General features: G+C 55.5%; 2 protein-coding genes across 2 annotated transcripts in view; one reads left to right on the top strand and one right to left on the bottom strand.

Moving 5' to 3' along the window:
• The first annotated feature begins 5,440 nt into the window (after nt 1-5,440).
• Nucleotides 5,441-14,536, top strand: JADE1 (jade family PHD finger 1). The gene is made up of 11 exons (XM_049770033.1): nt 5,441-5,634; nt 6,023-6,098; nt 6,689-6,774; nt 6,881-7,038; nt 7,220-7,368; nt 7,634-7,845; nt 8,258-8,425; nt 8,701-8,817; nt 9,262-9,756; nt 11,279-11,396; nt 11,580-14,536. The coding sequence occupies exons 1-11, from the start codon at nt 5,569-5,571 to the stop codon at nt 12,314-12,316; spliced, it is 2,382 nt and encodes a 793-aa protein (XP_049625990.1). The 5' UTR covers nt 5,441-5,568; the 3' UTR covers nt 12,317-14,536.
• Nucleotides 14,537-15,905: 1,369 nt separating this feature from the next.
• Nucleotides 15,906-25,540, bottom strand: part of SCLT1 (sodium channel and clathrin linker 1) — a 43,886-nt gene continuing 34,251 nt past the window's right edge. The window contains exons 14-21 of the mRNA XM_049770196.1: nt 24,171-24,242; nt 22,261-22,335; nt 21,736-21,881; nt 19,792-19,984; nt 19,037-19,233; nt 18,571-18,649; nt 17,498-17,593; nt 15,906-16,104 (exon numbers count right to left, since the gene is read on the bottom strand). Coding sequence (XP_049626153.1) covers nt 16,042-16,104; nt 17,498-17,593; nt 18,571-18,649; nt 19,037-19,233; nt 19,792-19,984; nt 21,736-21,881; nt 22,261-22,335; nt 24,171-24,242 — 921 coding nt within the window. The 3' untranslated portion in view covers nt 15,906-16,041. The remainder of the gene's footprint in view (nt 16,105-17,497; nt 17,594-18,570; nt 18,650-19,036; nt 19,234-19,791; nt 19,985-21,735; nt 21,882-22,260; nt 22,336-24,170; nt 24,243-25,540) is intronic.

Genomic DNA, 25,540 nt, shown 5'->3' with positions numbered 1-25,540 from the left:
ATCAGGAATGTGTAGGGGAAAATATGTTTTTCACTTCTTTCAGGACAAACCCCAGTTTGAATCCTGGCATCTCATATGGTCCTTTGAGCCTGCCAGGAGAGACTTCAGAGTTCAGAGCCAAGAGTAACACCTGAGTGCCACTGTGTGTGAACCCCCCACCCCCAAATGAGGAGAAGAAAGAATGTGGAGAAGCAGGACATGGTTTAGCGGGTCTGGCACAATGTGGAAGACTGGGCAAATCCCCCAATTTTGGGGCTTCCTTTCCATCCAAGTCGCAGCACCTGAAAAGTGAACAGAAATTCACTCTTTCCCATCATTCAGCTGTGAACCTTTTTTTTTTTTTTTTTTTTTGGTTTTTGGGCCACACCCGGCGGTGCTCAGGGGTTACTCCTGCTGTCTGCTCAGAAATAGCTCCTGGCAGGCACGGGGAACCATATGGGACACTGGGATTCGAACCAACCACCTTTGGTCCTGGATCGGCTGCTTGCAAGGCAAACACCACTGCACTATCTTTTTGGTCCCCAGTTATGAACCTTTAACAGATACTCGAGGACCTTGATGCTCTTCTTGAGTTTCATTTTGGATGCAAATTCCAAGTTCCAGACAACTGAAGAATGAGGAAACTGTTTGTTTCTCCAGAGGAACCAAGTGGTCAGGACTCAGCATGGGTAACAACTTCAGAACCCTCAGGAGCACACGGATCTCTGGCCACAGTCATATTCTCCTCCCTAGAAGATATAGATGAGCCCACTCATTGACCTCCCTGGGTTTAATCGGGCCTGGAGTCAAATAGGGAGTGTGAAAAGAAAGCATAAGCTTTCATCAACAAAATCCCAGGATTATGGAAGCAATAATTCTGTGGTGTGGAACCTGTGGTGGAAACTTAGGATCGTGGGGTCTTTCCTGACTGCTAACACCGAGCCTGTGGACAGGTGGGACAGGGTCGAAACTGCGTGGTAAGATCTTTCCTTCCCAGTGGTCCATGCTGAGGCAGGGGATCCATTAAGGGCTGTGAGACTGGCAGGGCAGAGTGGGCTGGTGAGGGCTGAACCTGACCTGATGACCCAGCTTCCGCTTAGAAGGCAAGACATGTCTTGTTTAGTCATCGATGGTGACGAAATGTGTCCTGTGTCCTGCAGCCCAGTTGGCCCCTGTGGGCTCCAAATGGCCTCGCTCGCTTTGGGCTCAGAGTATCCTGGGTGTTGGGGACAAGGCCCCACACCTGAATTGTGTCCAGCACCAGTGGGGGCTGTTTGTCTGTGTGCCTATTTCTGTTTTGGTCCTGCCTGGGAAGGGAGTTTGTGCCTGGGCCTTGCCCTGTGCAGTCCCAGGCCCTCTGACCTGCCCTGATTCATCCTTTGTCATGACTGATGCTTGGGATGACATGGGGGAAAGTAGGTGTAGAGCCTTAAGTGGCTTGTGTGATTGTTTTGTTGGGAGGGGAAGGCTGGAGAAGGGAGTGGGGACCAGCTGTGTCTCTGGGTGCAGTGGAAGGGGGAGCCAGCCTAGGGTCTGCAGGACTGCGAGGCGGAACTCAGCCCTCTTATGGACTCAGTTTCTAGGGGAAAAGGCCCGGAGCAGCCCCTGGAACATTTGCCCAGATTCACCTGCCCGGGCTCCTCCCTGATACGACTAAATAAAGTCTGATCCTGGGGCCTCATGTCGGACTAAAGGCAGATCCAGAACCTCTTGGCAACTTTCCAGCAAAGACCATCCGGGTGGTGTAAATACACCCAAACCTGTAAAACCAAGTTCTCAGCAGCTCCAGGGCATGTGCCCCTCCCTGTTCTCTCTGTTTTTGGGCCACACCCGGCGGTACCCAGGGTGGACTTCAGTTTCTGTTCCTTGAAGTTTCTTTTTCCTGCTGATTTTCTCCGGAATTCCGGGAGATTCCTCTCTGGCATCACTATCTGAAAAAAATCATTCCCCCGCCCCCCCCCCCCAACAGCTGGAAAGGTGATGTCGGGCTGACAACGGTGGGAGCTGATTTGAACGGTGGCGCACCTGTCTGAGAGCCAAGGTTACCCCCAACTAGGTCGGAGCCTTTGCCCTTTCTAGGAAAGTGAGGGTTCCCCGAGAGTCGAGAGCCGGCCCAGCTGCGGGAAATGGACCGTGGAGCGGCCTTCCCGGGGACTAGCTCTGTCTTCAGCAGCCACTTCTGCGGGTGGGATGTGAAGGTCGTCCAGGGTTCAGCAACGCTGCGGGGGCTGCGCACGGTTTCTCCGGGGGGCTCATGCGGGAAGGGGGGTGCACCTCCGCATGGGGGTACGACTGGATGCCCTGGAACACCCCGTGTTGCGCGAGTGTCCCCGGGCACCACGGGTCCGCGTGGAGCCCCCACGAGCGTCTGGCGGGCTCCCAGGGAACGCGAAGTCCTCGAGTTCCCCGCAGTGACTCGCAGCTCGCGCGCGCGCGCGCGCCTCCGCGTCCGTCACTGCCGGCTGCCAACTCCGGGAAACGGGGACGCTGCTCCCTCCCGCGCCCGAGCGGGGACCCCCCCTCCCGGGGGAAAAGCGCGCGCCGCGCTACTCCCGGCAAAGTGGCACCTCCACGACCCGAGACCAGCTCCCGCCCCGCCGCCCGGACCTCGCGGCCGCCTCCCTCCCCAGCGCGCACGGCGCCGCGGGGCCCCGCTGCTCCGAGCGGCGACGTCAGCGCCGAGCTGGAAGTGGGGCAGCTCGGGGCGGGGCCTGCGGGCGCCTCCCGGCTCTCGGGGCTCCCCAGGGCGCCGAGGGTTAACGGCGGAGGCGCCGGGACCGAGCGCTCCCCCCTGTGGCCGCCGTGACCCAGAAAGGAGCGGGCGGGCTGTAGCCCCGCGCGCGCGGCCGCCGAGTGCGCGCCCAGAGCAGCCGGGCCCGCCGCACTGGCCCCGGCCCCGGCCCCCGTCCCGGTCCCGGTCGCGGTCGCGGTCCTGGTCCCGGCCGAGCCGTCGCCGCAGGTGGGCGCGGGGCGAGCGAGCGGGCGGGCGGGCGGGCGCGGGGAGGCGCGGGGCGCAGCGCAGGGCGCGTTCCGGGGCCGGGGCCGGGCCGGGCGCGCGGCGTCGCCGGCGAAGGTCGCGGACGTCACTAACATGGCGCCAGGCGGGGGAGCGCGGGGCGGGCCGCGGGGCGCGCGGGGCGCAGGGCGCGTTCCGGGGGTTGCGCGCTGCCCGCGCCCCGGCCTGGCGCGCCCAGTCCCCCGGCTCCTCGCGCAGCGGCGGCCGGGTGTGGGCCCGCGGCCGGGCGGGCGGGCGCAGGGGCCGCGCCTAGGTGGGTGCGTGTGCGTGTGCGGCCCGCGGCGCCACTTGTCGCGCCGGCCCCACCAAGGGCAGCGCCTGCGAGGCGTGCGCGCGGCGCAGCGCGACGCGGGGGAGACGCGGCGCCCCGGGGCGGTGAACTTGGCGCGGCCGCAAGTTGCCGAGAGCCGTGCGGGACACGTGTGCGGGGTGCGGGGCCCTGGGGGGGACGAGGCCCCGCGGCCGGGGCAGGTGCACGGCGGCCGGCGGGAGCCGCAACTTGCGGAGCGCAGCACGTGGGGGCACGGCCGGCCCGGGCAGCCCCTAACGGTCCGGCCCGGGCGGCGCGGCACAAAGCCCGGCGCTTCTTCCCCTCGGCCCCCCAGGCACCGCCGGGCCCGGCCGTTGCGTTGCGGGCCGCGTTGAGCGCGGCGACGCCGGGATTGGTGCGCCGGCGGAGGCGAGGCGGGAGGGGCGCGCGGGGCGGCCGCGTTCAAACGCGCCGCGGGAGGAGGAGAGGAGCCCTGGTCCCTTCCTCGCCCCGCGCCGGGACACGCGCTTACCGGGCTGCAGCCGCGCGCGAGCGGGAAGGCGCGAGGCCCACCTGTGGCGGGGAGACCTTGGCCCGCGCCCCTCCTGCGGGCAGCCAGCCCCCCCCCCCCCCCCCCGGTTCGCTGCTGGCTGCGCTGTGCCGGTGTAGTTTGAGTCGCCCCGGCTGGAGGGTTTGGGGGAATTGGTGTAGGCGGTGGCGCGGGTGTCCCTGCGTGTTCTGGGGGGACACGCCACTCTGCACCTCGCTGACCTCTGATCTCACATGTGGCCGGGTCACCCTGCCCCCTCCGGGGGTGCTGGCCTTGCGTGTTGGCTGCCCGCTCTGAGTCTTTTCTAAGGCCACCGCCCATATTCAGGTCTTGCTCCTCTGAGTGACCTGAGCCTGGGTGCTGGGGGTGGTGGTGGGACAGCCTTGTTCTCCGAGGCGGGTGTCTGAGCTGGAAGGGACTCGCCAGCAGAGTCTACTGCTCTACTGCTTGGACCGAGCACTTGAGATCATAGGGATTCCCCCGGGGTGCCACCTGCACGGTCAGTCTCTACCTAGACCCCTTCGTGGGGGACACTTGGCAGGACTACCACCCACCGCTTGTTTGTTCTGAGGGCGGTGTGCTGGGGAGTAACCTCTACCTTTGATTCAGCTGGATACTGGGTACTCCCCCTTGCTGGGAGCCCCCGGGTACACCTTGAAGATGTTCTGGGAGCAGAGGCTCAATCTCAGCCCTGCAGGGACATGGCCCAGACATGGATCCCCTTTGGATCTCCTCAGGGCACCTCTGTCTTCTCCCCCCAATCCCCACCCCGCTGCTTTCCTGGATGCTGGACCTGGGGGTGGGGCTCTAGACTCCCTCAGAGAGAACACCAAAGTGTCTGGAGCTGCTCCTCTTAAGTGGGAGAGAGCTGGGTGGGGAGCAGCATCTGAGATCCCACGGACACCCTGAGCAGGGCCAGGCCTGGTCCCTGTGCTCCCCAAACCATGGGTCTGCTTGGCAGGGAGATCCCTTGTGTCTCATCGTGCACACGATGGAGAATGGCACAACTTCTGGTCTAAACAATGCTCACAAAGTGGCAGCACTATGTGTGCATGTATGTAGGTGTATATATATGTCTGTCTATACATGCATGTGCGCACACATGCTAGTACATTTGTGTGTGCGTGTATATGTGTGTGCTCAAACACTCAGCCCAGTGTCACCGCCGGGCAGGTGCTAACCTGTATTTTCTTCTGAAATGGGCAGGGGGTCAAGAATGTCTGGGGACTTTTGTGGGGTGAAGGTGCCGGTGGGGGTCACAGGCTGGGATGACTACTTCCTCCCTCCCTGCCCTCTTTTCTGTTGCTCCTCCCTGACCAGCCCCCTTCCCACTGCCCTCCCTCCCTGCTGTCCTCCCAGGTAGAGACGTGGCCAGCCCCCACAAACTAAGACCTTCTGGATCCAGGGTGGGACTGCATGAACACTCTGGGACCAAGTGTTGGGGTGCTGTATGTCCCCTGCCCCCAGTGGAGTTGCTGACCGGCCAGTGGTTGGGCCCACAACTGGTGGGGCTAGAGGACTGGGGTGTCGGGAGCTTCTGGACACAGCAGTGGGTGCCCTGATCACACAGGTCACTGAGGTGGGAGGCTGTGGGGTAGCAGGTGGAATTTCTGGGTGTTGGGCTACATGGTACTACGCCATAGCTTGAAGTCGAGGCTGGGAAGGGGCGGGGAACATTGGGCTGTGGCCTGGCCTCTGCCTCGGCCCGGGCACAGTGCCTGCTGTGGCCTCGCCAAGAAGGGCTGGAGCGGCCACCTGCTGCCTGCTCTGGCCATGCTTGTTCCTGGAAAGTACCGGCTCTTGTGGGGCTTTGGGCTCAGCTACCCTGTCCTGGGCCAGGTAGGCACCAGGCTCCTCCTGCGGCAACCTCTGACCAGCTGGGCCTCAGGCCCTCTGGGGTGGCTGTGTCCCTTGATGGCCCGCGGATGGGGGCTCATATCGGGTACCCCAAGCTGATCCCTGTCTTGGCCAGGCCCAGCTAAGGCTCCCTAAAATCCTGTAGCACATGAACATGCCCCCCACTTGCGAATACGTGTTACATACATGCATTCACTAGCACACAATGCCTGCATACACATACACATTTGCACACATCATAAGGGTGCTAGACCTTGCCAGGGTGGAGGTGAGATCATGGTGTGTGAGCACATGATGGTACCAACTGTGCAGGGTCATGGTGTAGGGCCTGTGTGGTTTGCCCTCTGATTGTCATTTGTCTCCTTTGCAGACCACCTGCTATTCCCCAGGGACCATGAAACGCTGCCGCGTGCCCAGCAGCAGTGAGGACTCGGATGCTAATGGCAGTAAGTGCCCGTGTCTGGGGTTCCCTGAACTCGAAGCTCTGTGTCTGGTTCTTTTCATGGGATCGGACGTCTGGGCCTGTGCATGAGACAAGCACCTTTCCTGTGCCTGAGACAATCACCCCCTCAGGACAGGCATTTAGGTCAGGCGTCCTTCAGGTCAGATGCCCCCTCAGTTCGGGTGTCCTCTCAGGACAGGTACCCCCTGAGTACACGTGTTCCCTCAGGATAGACATATTCTCAGGACAGATGTTACCTCAGGTCAGACATCTCTTCAGGTCAGGTGTTCCCCTCAGGTCAGATACCCCCTCTTGTCGGGATCCTCTTCAGGACAGGCACCTTCTCAGGTAAGGTGCTACCTCAGGACAAGTGCCAAAACGAGAAGACACTCCCTCAGGACAAGTGTTCCCTCAGGTCAGGCACCCTCTCATGCCAGGCTCTCCTTGAGCCAGGTTCCTCCTTGGGCCCCTTAGGACCCCTCAGGATGGGTGCTCCTTAGGAAGGTTCCCCCACTGATCAGGAGCTCCCACAAGACAGGCATTTCCTCAGGCTAGGTAATGGGTTAGTGACTGAGCCACTCTTGTTCCCTCCAGGCCTGTCCACCAGCTGGTCCCAGAGCTCCCGGGCCTCGCACAGGAGAGGCTCCTGCTCCCGCCATGAGGACCGGAAGCCATCAGAGGTAGCCCCAGGCTGCTTTGTCCCCTGAATGCCTTGTCTCCTGTTGTTGGGGGGAACCCCTGGGTGTTGTGGGAGGGAGGCTTGAGGGGTGCTGCTTGCACCTGTAGGTGTTTCGCACAGACCTCATCACGGCCATGAAACTGCACGACTCATTCCCGCTGAGCCCCGATGACTACTACGTGCTGGCTGACCCCTGGCGGCAGGAGTGGGAGAAGGGGGTGCAGGTGCCTGTCAGCCCTGCCACCATCCCGCAGCCCGTGGCCAGGTAGGCCCCAGTAGGACGTGGGCAACCCCTGTACCCAGGACTCTACATGAGCAGTCAGGACCTGGCTGAGACCCCAAGCCTGACTCTGGCCTGTGACCCCCCACATGTGGACTGAGGGGCCTGGGGACACATGGGGCCTTGGCAAGCCTGTGTCCCAGGAGATAACTCTTGTGTTCCTCAGGCCCAAGAAGCCCCTGACAGCTTCAGCTGAGGCACCTGTGCTGGGCTGCATGGACGTCCGCGCTCTGGCTGATGGCACGTGTCGCTATGATCTCAATGACGTGGACGCTGCCTGGTTGGAGCTGACCAATGAGGAGTTCCGGGCGATGGGTGAGCCAGGGCGGGGGTGACCCCAGGTGGTAGGTGAGCCCTGGGCAGTGGATGACCTTGGGTAGTAGGTGACCCTGAGTGGTGAGTGGCTTGGGTTAGTGGTTGACCCTCGGTAGTAGTTGAGCCCCAGGTGGTGGTTGACTCTGGGCAGTGGATGATCTCAGCTTCGCTCTAGCATCTCCCACTTGTTATCCTGGGCTTCTCTGGGGGTGCTGGGCCCTGGAACCTGGGTCCCATGAGTCAGGCAGAGCCATTGCCTGTGCAGGGATGCCAGAGCTGGATGAGGGCACCATGGAGCGGGTGCTAGAGGAGCTGGAGCAGCGGTGCCATGACAACATGAGCCGAGCCATCGAATCTGAGGAGGGACTAGGCATTGAGTACGACGAGGACGTGGTGTGTGATGTCTGCCAGTCCCCGGAGGGCGAAGACGGCAATGAGATGGTCTTCTGTGACAAGTGCGACATCTGTGTGCACCAGGTACGTTGGCGCCCCACCTATGTCCCTGCCTGTACGTGAGTCCCAGCACACATGTGCCTCAGCCTGCATGAATATCCCGACTTTCAAACATTTCTCAGCCTATCTGCATGTCCGTAGTCCACATGCGTATTCTAGTTGTCAGGAGTCTCCTAAGGCTACATATGGCCCAGCTTTCACATACAGTCCAGCCCACCTGCACACATCTCAACTCAGACACATGTTTCAACCCACATACATGTCCTGGCACGCACAAGTATCCTGGCCCCCACACACGTCCCAGCCCACATACATGCCCCAGCCCATACGTGTGTCTCACCCCACGTGTCTGAGCCCACACATGTACCCACCACACACACGTCTCCATCTGCTGTGCCCGGGAGCTCCGTGCTCACCAGCATCTGCTCTGCCCCAGGCCTGCTATGGGATTCTCAAGGTGCCCGAGGGCAGCTGGCTGTGTCGCACGTGTGCCCTGGGGGTGCAGCCCCGTTGTCTGCTGTGCCCCAAGAAGGGTGGCGCCATGAAGCCCACACGCAGCGGGACCAAGTGGGTGCACGTGAGCTGCGCGCTCTGGATCCCCGAGGTGGGCGCCCCGTCTGTGGTCCCCAGTTGTGTCTGTGCTTGTCCTTCGGTTCTGGCCTGTGGTCTCCCCCTTCCCTTCTCTCTCTCTCTGGTTTGTGGTCTGTCCTATGGTGGGGTTTGGGCCACTATCGCAGAGCCTCTTTCCACTACGTGTACTTGTGGAGCTGCCCCCAGGCTGCCATGCATGGCCCAGAGCTCGGGAGGGTCCTGGTGTACTTCCTGCTGGGGCCTGTGGGGGGCCTGGCACTGCCTGACACTGCTGGGCCCTGGCCACAGGTGAGCATTGGCAGCCCCGAGAAGATGGAGCCCATCACCAAGGTGTCCCACATCCCCAGCAGCCGCTGGGCACTGCTCTGCAGCCTGTGCGAGGACAAGGTTGGAGCCGCCATCCAGGTAGGTGCACACAGCTCCTCTCTGGCCTGCTTTACCCTGCCCTGCCCTCCTCTCCCTAAACAACTTTAACCAAACACCCACACTTGGCAAATCAGCTCTTGTTGAGGCTGAGAAAGATTTTGTCACATGAATGATATGGGGTTTGTCAAAGGTTCTCTTCACCAGTCTGGAGTCTGGGTCAGGGAGGAGAGCAGGTGGGGCCTGGCTGACCTCAGAGGGTTCTTGTGGGGTCAGCTTCTGTGCATGAGCTGTTGCTTTCTGGTCCCCCCTGAGTGCGATGGGGTTCACTGTGGTTACCCTGGAGGTCTCTTGCTTTGAACTGTTTGTGGGGTACACAGCTGTCTGCCTGGAGCACTGCGTCTCCCTGGTCAGGAAGGAGTCCCAGGCTCCATCAGGACACTGCCAACTGGGCTGGTCCTGAGCTGGTCTCGCCTTTCCCTGCAGTGCTCCGTGAGGAACTGCCGCACGGCTTTCCACGTTACTTGCGCCTTCGAGCGGGGCTTGGAAATGAGGACCATCTTGGCCGACAACGACGAGGTCAAGTTCAAATCCTACTGCCCCAAGCACAGCTCTCCGCGGCCGCTGGAGGACACACGGGAGGGCGGGGCAGGCGCCGGCTCTTCCTGGGGCTCTGCGCAGCCTCTGCCGGACCGAGACCGGGACCGAGACCGGGGCAGTGCTCGCAAACAGAAGCTGCAGCAGCTGGAGGACGAGTTCTATACCTTTGTGGACCTGCTGGATGTTGCTCGGGCACTGCGGCTACCTGAGGACGTGGTGGACTTCGTGTTTCAGTACTGGAAGCTCAAGCGCAAGGTCAACTTCAACCAGCCACTTATGGCACCCCGGAAGGACGAGAACGACGACCTGGCACAGCGGGAGCAGGAGGCGCTGCTCAGGCGGCTGCAGCTCTTCACGCACCTGCGGCAGGACCTGGAGCGGGTAATAATGCTGCCTATGCCTGGTAGAGCTGTGCACAGCACAGACATGCACACGAAGACACACGTGCATTAGATGGGAGCACATGCACACAAATACAAACTCACCAGTGCACACTCACAAATGCACAAACATGCTCACGCACACGAGTGCATGCCAATGCACTCACCAGTGGGCACACACACAAGTGTACACAAAAAACAAATGCACACTCACAAACAGGTGCACATGTGCACAGCACTGGTCTGTGTTCAGGGTGCCCTACAAATGCCCCACACTCTGGTGTCCCCATCCTACAGTTGGGTGTCGCAGCCGTGACAGGGTCTAGCAGGGCTGGTGGGGATTGAGACAGATCTGGAAGACGCTTGGTGCTGCCCCCCACCGCCCATGCACCAGTTCAGGCCTCGCTGGGAGGAGCAGGCCCATGCAGCAGGTTCCGGTGTGTCCTGGCCTTGGGGTTGCTGGACCGCATTCTGGGGAGTGATTGTGTCGCAGTTTCCCTGGGCTCCCGGGCTTGGGAGCCTCTGGTGACTGGTCTTCACTGAAGCTGTCCCCACTCTGCCCCAAGTCCTGCTAGGTCTCTCCTGGGCCTAAGAGCAATGATTTGTGAACAGGGCAGAGCCAGGCCGTTTTGAGTTCCTTTGGGGGGGTGTGTGGGTTGTGCTGAGTAGGGCCTAGTGGGAGCTGCAGGGGCCAGGTCTGTTTCCCCAATAAATGTGTAGAAAACGCATGGTGAGCTGTCTCCTGAGCACTGTGCGGCCGCCTCTGCGGTGTTAGCGGGGCTGGTGTTCGGGAACACTGGGCTCTGCTGAGCCCAGAAGCCCCTGTGGAGGGTTCAGTGGGTGGAAATGCAACCTCAGGGGCTTAGAGGGCCACTGGGGCTGAGGGGATGCTGTGTTGGGCCACATACCTAGTGGCTCTGGAGTGGGCTCTGGGGGACCAGGTGATGACCCTGCCCCCTGCACAAGCAAGGACCTCGTGGGTGCAAGAACAGGTAGGGGTGGGGACAGGTGGGGGTGGTCCTGTGTGCCCATCTGGGAAGAGGACAAGGCTCCTGCCCATGGAACCCCACATTTTGGGTTGGGCTGTGGCCCGAGAACTGATATCTCTGCGTGCTTGGTGTGTTAAGGGCCCTGCACTGAGTGAGGTTCACAGACTGGGCAGCTAGTGTGGACGGACACAGCTGTGCTGAACTGCCAGGCCAGTGAGCCAGGGGTTAGGCAGCCCCACATGTGGTGGAACTTGTGGGGGTCCCAACAGGCCTCTTCAGGTGCAGGTTGGGGAAGAGGAGCATTAGAGCCACCGATAGCCTGCATGAGGAGGGAGGATGGGAGGAAGAAGGGGAAAACTGAGGGTGAGTGGAGGAATGGGGGAGGCCAGAGAGCTAGAGAAGACAATGGAAGGAGGGGGTAGGATTTGAGAGTGTGACGAGAGGAGAGAGGAGAAGAGGGCTGAGAGGGGTGAGGGTAGCTGGGAGCGCCACAGCCGGCCATGGCTTCGCCCTCAGCCCCTATGCCTGCCGCAGGTGCGGACACTGACCTACATGGTGACACGGCGGGAAAAGATGAAGCGCTCCGTGTGCCGCCTGCAGGAGCACATCTTCACCCTCCACACTAAACTGCAGGAACAGGAGCGCGTTGCAGGTACGATCAGGCTGACCCCGCCCACCTCCAAGGGGCTCTTTGGCCTAGTGTTCCCCTAAGTTCTGGCAGACCCTCATCTCCCTCATCACCGTCAGTCCCCCTCATCCCCTTATCTCCCCTTTAGTCCCCCTCATCCTTTCCCAACCTCCCATCCTCCTCAGTCCTCTGTACCCATTTCTGCAGGTGTGCTTGCGTCCCCGCCCTGCCCGGCCCTGGACAGCGCTCTCCTGTTTGCCAGCCCTGCGGGCCCAGGTGTCCCGCGCATAGAAGACCTCAAGTGGCACTCGGCCTTCTTCCGCAAGCGTATGGGTACCTCGCTGGCACACTCGCTCAAGAAGTCCCCCAAGAAGGTCGGCGCTGCGGGGGGTACGCTGCTGAAGGCCCCATCGCTGGTGCCCCCGAGCCTGCTGAGCCTGGAGAAAACCCTGGCCGAGGCCCGGCTCCTGCTGACCCCGCCGAGAAATGGCGTGGGGACCCCAGGGGCCCCAGATGGCCGCAAGCCCAACCTGCGCCTCCAGCAGCGGCCGTGCAGACCTGCACATGCCCTGCACGGGGATCGGGCCCGGGGCCCCATGAGGAGGGAGGCGACGCCCGTGCGCCCCAGCGCCCCCCTATCCCCAGCCAAAGTGCCTACCACCCCCGCCGGCCCGGGGAAGAACTGGGGGGGCTTCCGGATTCCAAAGAAGGGGGAACGGCCGCCTCAGGGTGAGGCCTGCCCCCCACACTCGGACTGCCCCTGCCTGGGCCTCAGTCGCCTACCGGCCACCGACAGGCTGCACAGCCCGCTGGCGGCGGACCCGGACAACGATGGCTATGTGCCTGACGGGGAGCTGAGTGACTCCGAGAGCGAGGCCTCCGCCAAGACCTTTGGCCTGGGCCGCAGGACAGACGCCATCCGCAGGAGCATCCTGGCCTCCTGATGGTGGCCGTCTCTGCCGTTTCCCAAAGCACAAATGCGGCCCCTGACCCACCCAACCCCACACCCAACCAGCTGGGCCGCTAGGGTCAGGAGAGGCCTCAGCATATCCGTCCGGTGTTGCCCGGACCCCCATGGCTGTGCTGGCTTGTCCAAAAGCTAACATGTAAATAGAGCCAATGGGGGGCCGGGCCTGAGGGTCAGCGGGGGAGATTCAGGGTGAAGGAACGGCTGGTGACCATCCCCGATGCCTGACCTCCAGCAGGACAATGTCGACTGGCATTTAAGCCATGAGCTTCCCGGCTCTGGGCCCAGCATATCTCTGAGCCGACTACTGGTACTTACGTCCAGGAATCCAACTTCCCATGTGGATGGATTCCTTCAGAAGAGAGAAAAAAAACTATAAATAAAAAGCAAAACAGGTTATATATATGGAAAACTGTTGAGAGGCAATAAACTGCGCCGGCCTTTGACCCCGACAAGGCCAGACAGGAGGGAGCCGAGGTGTGTGGTAGCATTCCTGGAGTCGGGATTTTCAGCTGGGACTTTCCAGTTGTAAGCGGCAATAGCAAGTTCTCAGCAATAATCAATTTAGCGTTGACTTTAAGTCTGGTCTTGTTTTGCGCTCTCGGCAGTGCATCTACCGAGATGGCCGAGAGAGCCTTCAGGGTCCGTTTCTTTTCTTTGCAATTCAGTGTAGCTGCGACTCAAACTTGAGAGTTCAGTTGTGATGCAGTGTAGGATTCCGGGCACCACAAACGAGCCTCCAGGGTCCCCTGTGTGCCCCCTCAGTTTGTTAATGTCAGTATTCAGTCTTGATTCATCTCCATGCCTGTTTCCAGGGGTAGGGATGTTCTGATTCTTTTTGAAGAATTCTCAGAGTTCTCTAGTTCCCTCCTGTCTTCCATGGGACCCGCAGCCGCATGCCAGGCGTGGTGGATTTTGATGAGAGGATTAGCAGGAAGACCTGATGCAGGCCTTGGGGAGTTTTCAAATCCAGCATTTCCTTTCGCCATTGGTTTTTGTAAGGCAGGTTGGACAGAAAGGGACGACCCAGTTTTGACTTTCTGAGTGAGGGGCTTGTCAGAATGCTGTGTTGGGAAGCTGCTGCTACAGAGATGGATGGTTCTTAGGAATTCGAGTTGCACATTCACAGCGTCACTTAAAAAATGGGTTTTGTTTTGCATTCGAGCAGCTGCCTTTGGCTGTGTAGACAGAGGTGGGCCCTGCCTGCATCAGCCTGGCCGAGCTCTGCAGAGGATGGAGGAGGGCACTGTGTCAAGCCATAGAAAGGAAACCTAAATCAATTCTCGGGAGTGGACGGCCTCCCCAAATCGGAGGCCCCAGATTCATTTGCACTATTAAGAATGCTAGTTTTGTGCAAAAAGGAAAAAAAATGCCTTACCTGTTTTTTCCCCACATTTAGGTTGAAAAGCTTTCAAGAGTTCCAAGTTATGCTGAACCAAAAAAACAAAAACCAAAATGAAAACAAACACTAGACAGAACACACACAGAGACCGCCTACCCTTATGGTTCCTTCTCAGAAAGGCAGGGTTGGGGTGTAGGGTACGAAGGCATGGTTCTCTGACAGTGTGGTGGCAGGATGGGTGGGTGGTCACACTGAGGAGTTGGGGGACCCGGGTCTTGGCCAGTGCCAGCTGTACCCCCCACCTTCTGTGCGCTGCCTTCACTGAACCATTGGCTCTTTGCATTTCTCTTTTCTTTCCTTTAAAAAGAATTTCTCTTTCCTTGTGCATCTTGACCAAGAAATATCTTTGATTATGATCAATGTATTATGTCCAAATGTAGGTTAGTTAAACTTCTGTAAAGTTGCCTGGAATGTCATTTGTTAGGTTATAAAACACAAGTTGGAAATGAAGGTTCTATGTGTTTTGTTGAATTATTTGAAAATGGACAAATCTGTCATCACATTTGTCCCCCTGTACAGAGGAGAGGATCTTTCACTACGTGCCTAGCCTGGTGTCCATTCAGCTAATATCGAAGAAAAAAAAAAAGGTGCATGAAGAGTTAAGAAAAATCAGAAATTAAAGCCTATGTAGAGATAACTATTTTATATTATATCACCCAATCCTGTATTTATTTCCGGTCCCATTTGGGAAAGTATTTATAAAATTAGTCGAGGACACCTGTATTTTTTGGTTGAACTATTTAGTAGAATTGTGCCTTTTTGTCTGTGAATAAATGCTGTACATTTTGCAATACACTCCGCCCTGCCATTTGTGATCTGGTGCTGAGGGAAGAAGTCCGAGGTGACTCACCTGCCAATTTGGGTACCTGGCTTTAGGGATTGTGCCCAAGGTTACCTTAGTCTTGGTTCCTAGCCCTGAATCTTAACTCTCAGCATTTGGGTCCAGCTGTGAAAAAGGGACTGTGCCACCTCCCGGCACTGGACAGCACAGCTGGTTCTCAGTTCTGAGACAAGGACGATGTACCCAGCGTCATTTGTTGGTGCATCTGAGGCTACAGGAAGGACTTCCCCAGGGCTGCTTGCCCACACGGTGCTGGCCTGGATACCTGCACTTGGCCCCTGCCAAAATGGTCCAAGCACATCATGCTGGGATGAGCCCCTTCATGGGGCCTGTGCACTGAGCTTGTGTATATGGGTTGCCTCCAGGTCTTCACTCCCTGCAGGCCTGTGTCAGAACTTGATAATCGGGCCAGTTTCTGAGCAGTGGATTGCTGATGGTGTGGCTGGAATCTTGTCCCTCCTGTGGAAATGGATGCCCCTGCCTTCTGTGTCCTTAGCTCGTCCCGTGGGAAATAAGGTGCTTGGGCCATCACTGGCCAGACCATTCAGGAAACCCAGATCCTGCCGGAGGTCACTTCAAGGTTGTTCGTTGGTAGCCCAGTGTCCCAGATATGTGTCTCTAGGCTGACCCGTGGGGGTGGCAGTGCTTCCATCACTGCTCCCTGCAAAGGTCAAGGTTGATTCCTTAACCTCACCTGCTTGCTAGGTGCTGAATTTGGGGTCTGCTGGTTCTCGGAGTCGTGTGTGTGTGTGTGTGTGTGTGTGTGTGTGTGTGTGTGTGTGTGTGTGTGTGTGTCTGCTGGTTTCACGGTTCTGAAATTTGTTCATTTCTATCTGCCAGCCTGACTCTCTGGTCCTGTGTGCATCATCCTGGCCCCACCTAGTGAGATACGGGTGGGGCTCTCTTCAAAGGTCTGGTTGAGCCAAACTGTCTGCAACCACACCCAGGCTGTGTAAAATGGCCAGTATGTTACCCCTTCCCATAGCTGCTGGGCTAATCTGCCTCCTCTCTACTCCACTCGCATCCATGAATGCAGGGAGAGCAGGAGGTTCCAGTACCCATCTGAATGACAGACGCAGAAACCTTGGCTGTACACGCAAACTCAAAGAGCAAAAAAGGGTTTTAGAAAGTGCATGATTTATTACAGAGACACAGAGATGACTTCATAATAAAGTACTTGCAAAATGAGTGCAGTGACACTCACTCATTTCCAAAAACAAAACAAACAAAAAAAACCTTCAAAACTGAAACATTAAAATCCTAGTTTCCCTAATTTCTTTCTCATGATTAGCACTGCATGAAATCTGGCTCTTCCTTGGGAAAACAGGGCAAGAATAAAATTGAGAGGGGATGAAGGCACGAGCATTTCTTGGTGGCTTTATTCCCCTGCCACTCATGGTGGGACAGGCCCGTCTCCCTCACTGGCTGCCTGTGGTCCCTGCATGGCTCGCCAGTGTCCTTAGATGGTGTCCAGGTCCAGCATGGAGGCAGCTCGTCTTCGCTGCGCTGTCAGCACGCTGAGCTGCAGACATACAGACAGGTTAGGGCAGCGGGACTCTCAGGAAGGGCCCTGAGATAGTAGACCGTTGAGGTGGGCGGGAGGAAGGGGGGGCTTAGCAAAGACTCAGGAGCTGGGGTGTCTGGAGAACAGAGATGCCCCCCCACCCTGCCCGATGATGACTAAAGCCTTCAGGGACCCAGTCTACGGTGGCCAGAGACCGAAGACCTGGACCCACCTGAAGGTCTAAATGCATGAATGATCGCTGCACCCCTGCACGTGAATTCGGTCTCCAACAGCACCATGACCTGAGAGGCAGCTAAACTAACTCTGGAGTGGGGTGGGGAGAGGTCAGGTCACCGCTGGGCTCCTTCAAGTGACAGCCAGCCTACTCCCAACAACTCAGTGCCTCTCGCACCTCAGACATAGGGTCTATAAAACATAATCGCTGCTGGGATTCATTGACCACAGGAGCTGCTGCTTATGGAGAAAATGCTCTTTAGTGTAGAATAGCATTGATTTTTTTCTGGGCTGGAACACTGACCAGATGCAGCCAGAGATACATCTTGCTTGTGGTCTTTTTTTATTTTAGTTTAGTTTAGTTTTGTTTTTGGGCCACAGCCAACAGTGCTTAGAGGTTATTCCTGGCAGGCTCGGGGACCCTATGGGATGCCGGGGGATCAAACCCTGGTCTGCTGTGTGAAAAGGCCCTCCCTGTGCTGTCCCTCTGGCCTCAAGATTATTGTCTCTTTTTTTTTTGTTTTGTTTTTGGGCCACACCCGGCGCTGCTCAGAGGTTACTCCTGGCTGTCTGCTCAGAAATAGCTCCTGGCAGGCACGAGGGACCATATGGGACACCGGGACTCGAACCAACCACCTTTGGTCCTGGATCGGCTGCTTGCAAGGCAAACGCAACTATGCTATCTCTCCGGGCCCTTCTTTTTTGGATTATTGTCTCTTATCTCCCTCCACCTTTAGAATCTCTGGGCTGAGCTCATCTTGCTCCTTGCCAGAGGCCCACAGAGCCTATTGCACAGGCTGACATGACACTTCACGGAGGTGACATGTGAATATTACCCCTTCGAATTGCACAGAGGTTCTGGATTTTTCTCTTTAATTTCCTGTTGGGTAATTTCTCACTGTATTTTTGATTTGGGTCTTAAAGCTGACTATAGACCAAGGAATGCTTATCCACTAAGGGAAACTAAGGGGAATGGGGAAAGGCCAGCTGCCATGGTCCCCCAGCGATCTGTGGAGATACCCATGGTCCTGCAGCTTAACGGTGGGTGCCAAGGCTGGCAACCACCAACTCGGGGTGTGTGGGTCTCCATGGACCCCACTGGAAAAGGATGCGGTCCATTTCTCTCTCTGACCCTCTGCTGAAAGGGCGATTGCAGAACGTTCTGGAAAGGCCTTACCTGCTGGGCTGCGGCAGCTGCTCTTTGCTCTGCCTGGCTCAGCCGCTGCTGCAGCCTATCAGCTTTTTCTTGGTGCTCTTGAAGGAGCTGCTCACTCTGGGGGGACAAAAGGTGTGTCAGGGACTCCAGCACTTCCCACCCCTGGTGCTGCCACTAAGTAGGAAGGAAGCTGATAGTGAGGTGCCTCGCACAAACTCTGGGACATCCAGAGTTGGAAAGCACCAGGTCCGGTCTCCATGGAAACCAGGCCCCCCACTGCTGACCGCAGCAGTTAGCTGTAGGGAGACAGGCAGAAAACACTGCGCTGCAAGGGGTAGGAGGGACAGCACAGCAAGAAGGGCATTTGCTTTGCACGCAGCCAACACAGGTTCGATCCCTGGCAACCCATAGGATCCCTCGAGCCTGCCAGGAGTAATTTCTGAGTACAGAACAGGACTAACCCAAGTACTGCCAGGTGTGGCCCCAAACAACAACAAAAGACCCCTCAAGGCAGAAATCTTGACCTTTGTGTTTTAATTCTGAATGATTTTATTTTATCTTGGTTTCGAGGATTTGAACCTGGCTCAAACACACACAAGGTGAGTGCCCTGCTGCTGAGCTGTGGCTCTGGGCCTGTGAACTCACTTCTCCAGGCTGATCTGGGGACCTGACTGCTGGCCCCTAAGCTGCGGATCCCCTAGTGCTCTCAGGCACCACCCATGAGGGGCCAGCGAGGCATCAGTTTGTAGCAAGCACTGTGGCCACAGATGTTTTTTTTTTTTTGGGGGGGGTGTGTAACACCCAGCAGCACTCAGGGGTTCCTCCTGGCAGGCTCGGGGGACCATATGGGATGCCGGGATTCGAACCACCATCCTTTTTGCATGCAAGGCAAATGACTTACCTCCATGCTATCTCTCCGGCCCCCCACAGATGGCTCTTGGGACCCGGCAACCTGTTCTGGCATGCATGCTGCAGTAAGCCACTTGATTACAAAAGTCTTTATCTCTGGGGGCACAGCCAGAACATTCTAGAACATTTTAGAACAAGTGTTTGAGCTGGTGCATGAGCATCTCCTGGGAGAGCAGTTCTCTCACCTCAAGTGCCTTCTCATTGGCTGTCTCCAGCTGAGAAACCAGCTCCTGGGCATGCAGCCTCTGTCGACTCAATTCACTCCTACAAATGAGAGAGAGAGAGAGAGAGAGAGAGAGAGAGAGAGAGAGAGAGAGAGAGAGAGAGAGAGAGAGAGAAAGAGAGAGAGACAGAGAGACAGAGAGAGACAGAGAGAGAGACAGAGAGAGACAGACAGACAGAGAGACAGAGACAGAGACAGTGTTCAAATGCTGCAACAGAACACCTGGACTCAGTAGACAACCCCAGCACCTTCCTCTTCTCTCCTCTTGGTGAGGGACCATGTCAGTCCTGTCTTCTCACACAGGCCATGGCCTGGTCCCTCCCAGTAGTACCGGCCCGCGTATCCTCCTCTGTGATGCTGATGCCTAGAGCCAGGTGATAAGGGGGAGAGTGCTGACCCAGAAGCCACCCAAGCCCCAGTGGACTCACTTGAGGTTGCCGATTCTCATCTCGGCACTTTCTGAAAGCTTCCTGGCTTCCTCCCGCCACCGACTGGCTGCCTTCTGCTGTGCCAGCAGGAGCTGCCTGAGCTCTGCCGTGCTGTCCTGGTTACTGTCTTCCAGCTCCCGCAGCTGTGCCTCCAGCCCGTGTGTCTTCACTAAGAACTCGTGCTCCATGGTGCTGATCTGATGGGCCAGACACAGCACAGCACCTCCTTGCCATCACGCCAGGACATACATTCATTGGTCACAGGTGCGCACACACACAAACACACAAGATGCACAGACACATAAACATGGACACATATATACAAATACATGCACATGGGTACACACAGGGATACAGGCACATGAACACATGCAAACACATGGGCACATGCACATGAACACACATGGACACATATGAAGACAATGCTCATGGATATAGATGCATACACATAGACACAAATGAACACACTACACACATGCACACATATCAACACATGAACTTGGGTACACATAAACATGGACAAACATGCACATATTGACACGGAAACACACACATATTCACACTCCTGCCAGGCTGTGCTTTGTGGGGTTGCTCTAAGAGTCCCCTCTCTGCTCTGGCCATCAGCCTAGGGCTCTCCTGGCTGGAATCACCTTCCCCTCTGCAGAACCCACCTAATTCGAGCCCCTTGGGGTTCTCTTTGTGTGATGGTCACTTTGGCAGGGACATCTTCCACCCCACCTGCTGCTCTGAATCACCTGGACTTTTGCTTTCTTCTGGGCCTCCAGCGCAACCCTCCTCAGGCCATCCGCCTCCTCCTGCAGCCGCTCATTCTCCTGCTGCAGCCTCAGTCTCTGCTCACTGACAGAGCTGCAGCTCTTGCGCTCAGACTCCAACAGACCCTGAAGTTTCTGGATCATTTCCTGGCAGCGTGAGATCTCTTCCGAAGAGCTGAGTGAAAGAAGAGCAAGAGGTTCAAAAAGTTTTGGCTGAGGGGTATGGAGAGGAGCCTAGCTCTCTCCATTCCCAGGGGAGGCCTTATCACAGTCCTTCTCCCTTGCTCTGGGCTCCTTTTGTGGGGGTTAACCCAGCCCTGAGCAGTGTAATGAGCCCCGTGATTTCCAATGACAGGAGGGAGCAGGTCCCAGGATAGCATAAAACCCCAACTGAGCTCTGCTCACAGACCATGGCATTAGGGAAGGAGGGGGGAACTGAGGCTGATAATTGAAACATTTCCCCAGCACTCCACTCCTAAAGTTTTCAGACAAATTGTACTTAGCCCACATTTTCTTGTTATATGCCTTAGAAAGTTTTCAGGGGCTGGAGCAGTGGCACAAGCAGTAGGGCATCTGCTTTGCATGTGCTAACCTAGGATGGACCACAGATTGATCCTCTGGCATCCCATATGGTCCCATAAACCAGGGGCGATTTCTGAGCGCATAGCCAGGAGTAACCCCTGAGCATCACCAGGTGTGGCCAAAAAAAAAAAAAGTTTTCATAAAACTTCTGGCTTGATTACAGTTTGATTGCCCAGTCAATGGGGTAGTGTCTCAATGAAATGCTGTTTTCACTGTAGTTTCCACACAGGTGATCACACATGGGGTCCTTCTTGGTCAGCGACTAGCCTGGGGAATCTATCTGCAGACCTACAGTCCAATGACCTGAAGGCAGATTCCTAGTCCCTGCTTTCTTACACATAGCCTAACTTTTTTTGTTTGTTTGTTTGGTTTTGGGTCACATCCAGCAGCACCCAGGAATTATTCCTGTAGGGTTTAGGGGTCCATATGGGATGCTGGGGATCAAACCCAGGTCAGTCACATGCAAGGAAAATGCCCTACCTGCTGTGCTATTGCTCTAGCTCTATGACCCTTATTTCTATTTCAGCCTGAACTGACAAAGTTCCTCATCAGGTATGTATTTAGGCAATGATGATCTGAGCTCTGTTAGATGGAGAGATGTCAGCAGAGGAACCACCATAGATAGAGGAGTCACTAAGCAGTAGACCCCAATCTCAGTATCTGTGAAGAATCCTTTACCCCCCAAAAGGGGGACCAGAGCCATAGCACAGCAAGAAAGGGGAAGGGGCTTCCCTTAGGGCCACGATAGTTAAGCAGCATTTCCTTGCATCTGAGTCCTTCCAAGGCTGTCAACCTTGTTTCTCTGAGGAGCCCAGGGAGGATTTCCTGGTCTGGCCATTTCCCTGACAATAACCTTCTAGGGTACAAGGAAAAACCCATCACTGATATATCTTTAAACACAGGCTTTGATTTCCTCCAAGGAAGCAAAACTCTGGGAGATGAAGGCAGAACAACAACCAGAGTGGACACCCCAGACGATAAATCCATCAATATTAAGGACAACAGAACCAACAGGTCTGAGGAATCATCACAGAATGGTCAATACCCGAGAAATAGAAACAGAACATAGAAGCAGTCAGCATAAACTAGTTCCTACCACAGACACATAGTATTAAAGCCAAAACCAAAGCCAAGACTCAGGACATCGCTTTGACTGCTGATCCATCAGGGGCGTGGAGAGGGGTAAAGTCAACCCAAAATGAACTAGAATTGCTACATCCTTTCTTCCATAGTAAATCGCTTTTTGAAGAAGCCCAGTGCAGGTGCTAGGTCTTCCTTTCAGCACAGGAGATGACGGCCCAGTCAGGATCCACATAGGATCTTCAGATGCCCAGCTGGACTCACTTGACCTCCAGCAGCTTCATCTTGCTCTCGGTCATTCGCAGTTTCAATTGCAGCTCATCCTTGGCCCGTTCCGCCTGCTGCCAGTGGCCCAGCATCTCTTCCAGTTTCCCAGGACTGCTGTCACCTGCATGTCCTTGCTGGCTGGCCTGCAAAGGGGGCACATGTCACCGTGGGGCAGGGCTCCGGGCTAGGGTGTGGGATGGAGAAGCGGAGTCCAGCATGCGAATGTTGACATGGATGTGAATGTGGACATACATGGATGGATATGTGAGGGAAGTAGACATTGGTGCTGACTGTTTGTAGTTGTGTCTTACATGTTGTTTCTCCCCTTTTTCCTTTTGTTTTTGGGCCACACCCAGTGGTGCTTGGGGGTTACTCCTGCCTCTTGGCTCAGAAATCCGCTCCTGGCAGGCTCAGGGGACCATATGGGATGCCTGGGATCAAACCCAGGTCCGTCCCAGGTTGGTTGCATGCAAGGCAAACACCCTACTGCCATGCTATTGCTCTGGCCCCCATCCTTCTTACCTTTTCTAGTTCTTCTTCCATTGCTTTTTTCTCCCTAATGGCTCGATCGATTTGGCTTTGTTTTTCAGCGCATTCCTAGAAATTCAAGGAAGAAAAACGAATAGAGTGATCTGTTCACAGTGAGAAAAGCACACCTACAGCAGAGCCATGGATCAAACAAAGACAAAGAGATGGAGAGAAGGCTGGGAGTAATGAGAGCAGGAGAGATGGGGAGGGGACAGAGGGTAAGAGGCTGGGATGTGCAGTTTCCAGGTGCTGAGTTTTGGGACTTGCCTCCAATTCGAACAGATACTCTGAGACAGCACACTTGTCCTGGAGAGAATTAATGACTCCTGGGAGCAAACACAAACTGACAGATAGACAAAGTCCTTTCTCATTGTAGAGTTTCTTTTCATGGATTTTTTTTAGGGAGTACAAGGTAAAACATGAACCCAACTGTTAATTTTTTTCTTCAAAAAACTTATAAACAGGGACCAGAGCAATAGCACCACGAGTAAGGTGTTTTGCCTCGCATATGGCCAACTCAGGTTCAATCCCCAGTGTGAGATTAATTGGAGGGCCCGGAGAGATAGCACAGCAGCATTTGCCTTGCAAGCAGCCGATCCAGGACCAAAGGTGGTTGGTTCGAATCCCGGTGTCCCATATGGTCCCCTGTGCCTGCCAGGAGCTATTTCTGAGCAGACAGCCAGGATAACCCCTGAGCACCGCCGGGTGTGGGCCCCCCCCCCAAAACAAAAACAAAAACAAAAACAAAACGAGATTAATTGGAATAATCCCACTCAGTATATTCCTTATTACTCATTGGTTGGAAACATCTTTGAATGTAATACCTTGGGTTGATGTTCAGACCACCTAATCCCACCTCTGGGTGTGGTCTGTTCCTTCCTAGTAAATACTCTGGGTTTCAGGAAAACGCTTTCTTGCATTTTCGGACTTACCACAGAGCTTCCTGCCTTTTAGGAGCTGAAGGCTTACATCCTGGAACTCCTGAACCTGTTTCACCCTCTTTAGTGTGTATGTGTGGATTATTTCTTACACTGACATTTGCTTCCAGACCAGCGTCTCTCTAGCGTCCTAGCTTGGGAACCTGAGGCCTAATTCTAGCACCTGGCATCCCATATTGTCCCCTGAGCACCACTGAGTGTGGTCCAAAAAACAAAAACAAATAAAAAACACCCAAAGGGGGCTGGAGCAATAGCGCAGCAGTAAGGCATTTGCCTTGCATGCGGCTGACTCAGGATGGACCTCAGTTCATTCCGGCATCCCATATGGTTCCTCAAGCCAGGAGCAATTTCTGAGTGCATAGCCAGGACTAAAACCTGAGCGTCGCCGGGTGTGACCTAAAAACCACAACCAAACCAAAGGAAAAAGAACACCTTTATGGATAGTTCATGAAAAAAGTAAAAGTTGTTTACTTAATAGTGAAACTAGACAATTAATTTGCTGAGTGAAATATACTTAGAATACTTAGATATGAGGGAGAGAGAGAGACAGAGAGAGAGAGACAGACAGAGAGACAGTGTGTGAGATGACACCCAGCTATTAACCCAAAACAAAGGCTATAATTATCCCAATTTCCTTTTTTCTTTTTACCTAGCCTACAGGAGAAGAGAATGGGAGAAGGCCTCTGGAAGCATCTCCTTCCAACCTTTTGTAATTTGCTGCCTTCTCTCCCTGCAGGTCCCACAGGAAACCTAACAAGCACCACCCACTTTCCCAGTCACACCTGCTCTGTCCCACAACTGCTCAGGAGAGGTTTATTTTCACTTTGCACTCTTTTCTAGCACACAGCTTAGTATGAATCTTTGGAATGAACAATACAACAAACATACAGGATAACCAAGGGTGGATCTCTTGTTCTTTAAGCAGTGTATGGGGTAAAAAATAAGAAAAATAACTTTCCAATTTACCATTTGAAGTGCTGAGAGTTCTTCTGTCATTTGGGAAAGCTGCACATTATATTGTTTTCTCACATTCATCACCTGAAAATTAAAAATACTGGTGAATTCCTTAATCCTCTAGTAAAATCATAAAATACAACCCAACATTAAAGGCAGAAGTTTTTTTGTTTTGTTTTTTTTTTTTGGTTTTTGGGTCACATGAGGCAGCACTCAAGGCTCTGCACTCAGAAATCACTCCTGGTAGTTTCAGGGGATCCTATGGGATGGCAGGAATCGAACCTGGGTCAGCTGCAGGCAAGGCAAATGCCTGACCTGCTGTGCTATCACTCTGACCCCAAAGGCAGAAGTTCTGATAAACAATTAGGTGTCATGTTGATACCCTGACAGAAGATGCAGCTGCTGGGGGGGCAGAGGGGGAAAGGAGATGGGGTGGAAGGATAGTGTGTGCTGGACAGCAGTCTCCAGGCTGCGGGACACATGCCTGCTCATGGGAGGCCCAAGACCTCACAGCTCCCCGAAGTGGCCAAGCACACTGTGAGCTTGAATCACAAGCAAGAACATGAGCTCGACCTCTGATGCCTTCGGAGCAGATGTGGTGCTTCTGCAGAGGAGGAGCTCTGACATTTAAGCTCTTACCTGGAACATGGAATTTAGCAGGCAGGATGTTCTTAAAGATCAGGGGCACCCCATCAGGAGAGCTCCGAAGGCCTATTCTGTTTTCAATGTGTGTCTCATACTCATGCCTTTTCAAAAAGGTCATGAGGAACAGTGATACTAGAGTTAGATCATCTGTAAATATTTACCATCAAAGGTATTTGACAGTCGATTATTAAAGTGGATAATTTAAAAAATGCAGTAAATCTTTTTTTTTTTTTTTGGGGGGGGTCACACCCGTTTGATGCTCAGGGGTTACTCCTGGCTAAGCGCTCAGAAATTGCCCCTGGCTTGGGGGGACCATATGGGACACCAGGGGGATCAAACAGCGGTCCTGCGATCCTTCCTTGGCTAGCGCTTGCGAGGCAGACACCTTACCTCTAATGCCACCTCACCGGCCCCAAAATGCAGTAAATCTTAATCTGGCAATGGAGTTATCTGCAAAACATAGTGGTCTTATCTGGCTTCTGGTTTCCTCTTTGATTCTGGAGACCAGCTCTTGCCAGGTATGGGGTTTGGGGAGGCCCCATACCAGAGCCTTTCTCCCTAGCCTGGGGAGTGCTGGGAGGCTTGGCAGGCCCCCAGCCGTCCTTGTCTTTTTCCCCTGACTCTAGGCCTTCCCTGGGTGCCAGCTCAGGTGGCCAGAAGTGGGTTCAGGTGGACTCTTAGTGGTCCTCAGGTTCCCCCCTCCCTCCGTACTCCAGGGGGGAGATGCATGGGGAGGA

The sequence above is a fragment of the Suncus etruscus genome, chromosome 3, assembly GCF_024139225.1.
Source record: "Suncus etruscus isolate mSunEtr1 chromosome 3, mSunEtr1.pri.cur, whole genome shotgun sequence".
NCBI lineage: Eukaryota > Metazoa > Chordata > Mammalia > Eulipotyphla > Soricidae > Suncus > Suncus etruscus.
Note: the sequence above shows the minus strand (reverse complement) of the source record. Positions and strands in the feature narration are given on the sequence as shown.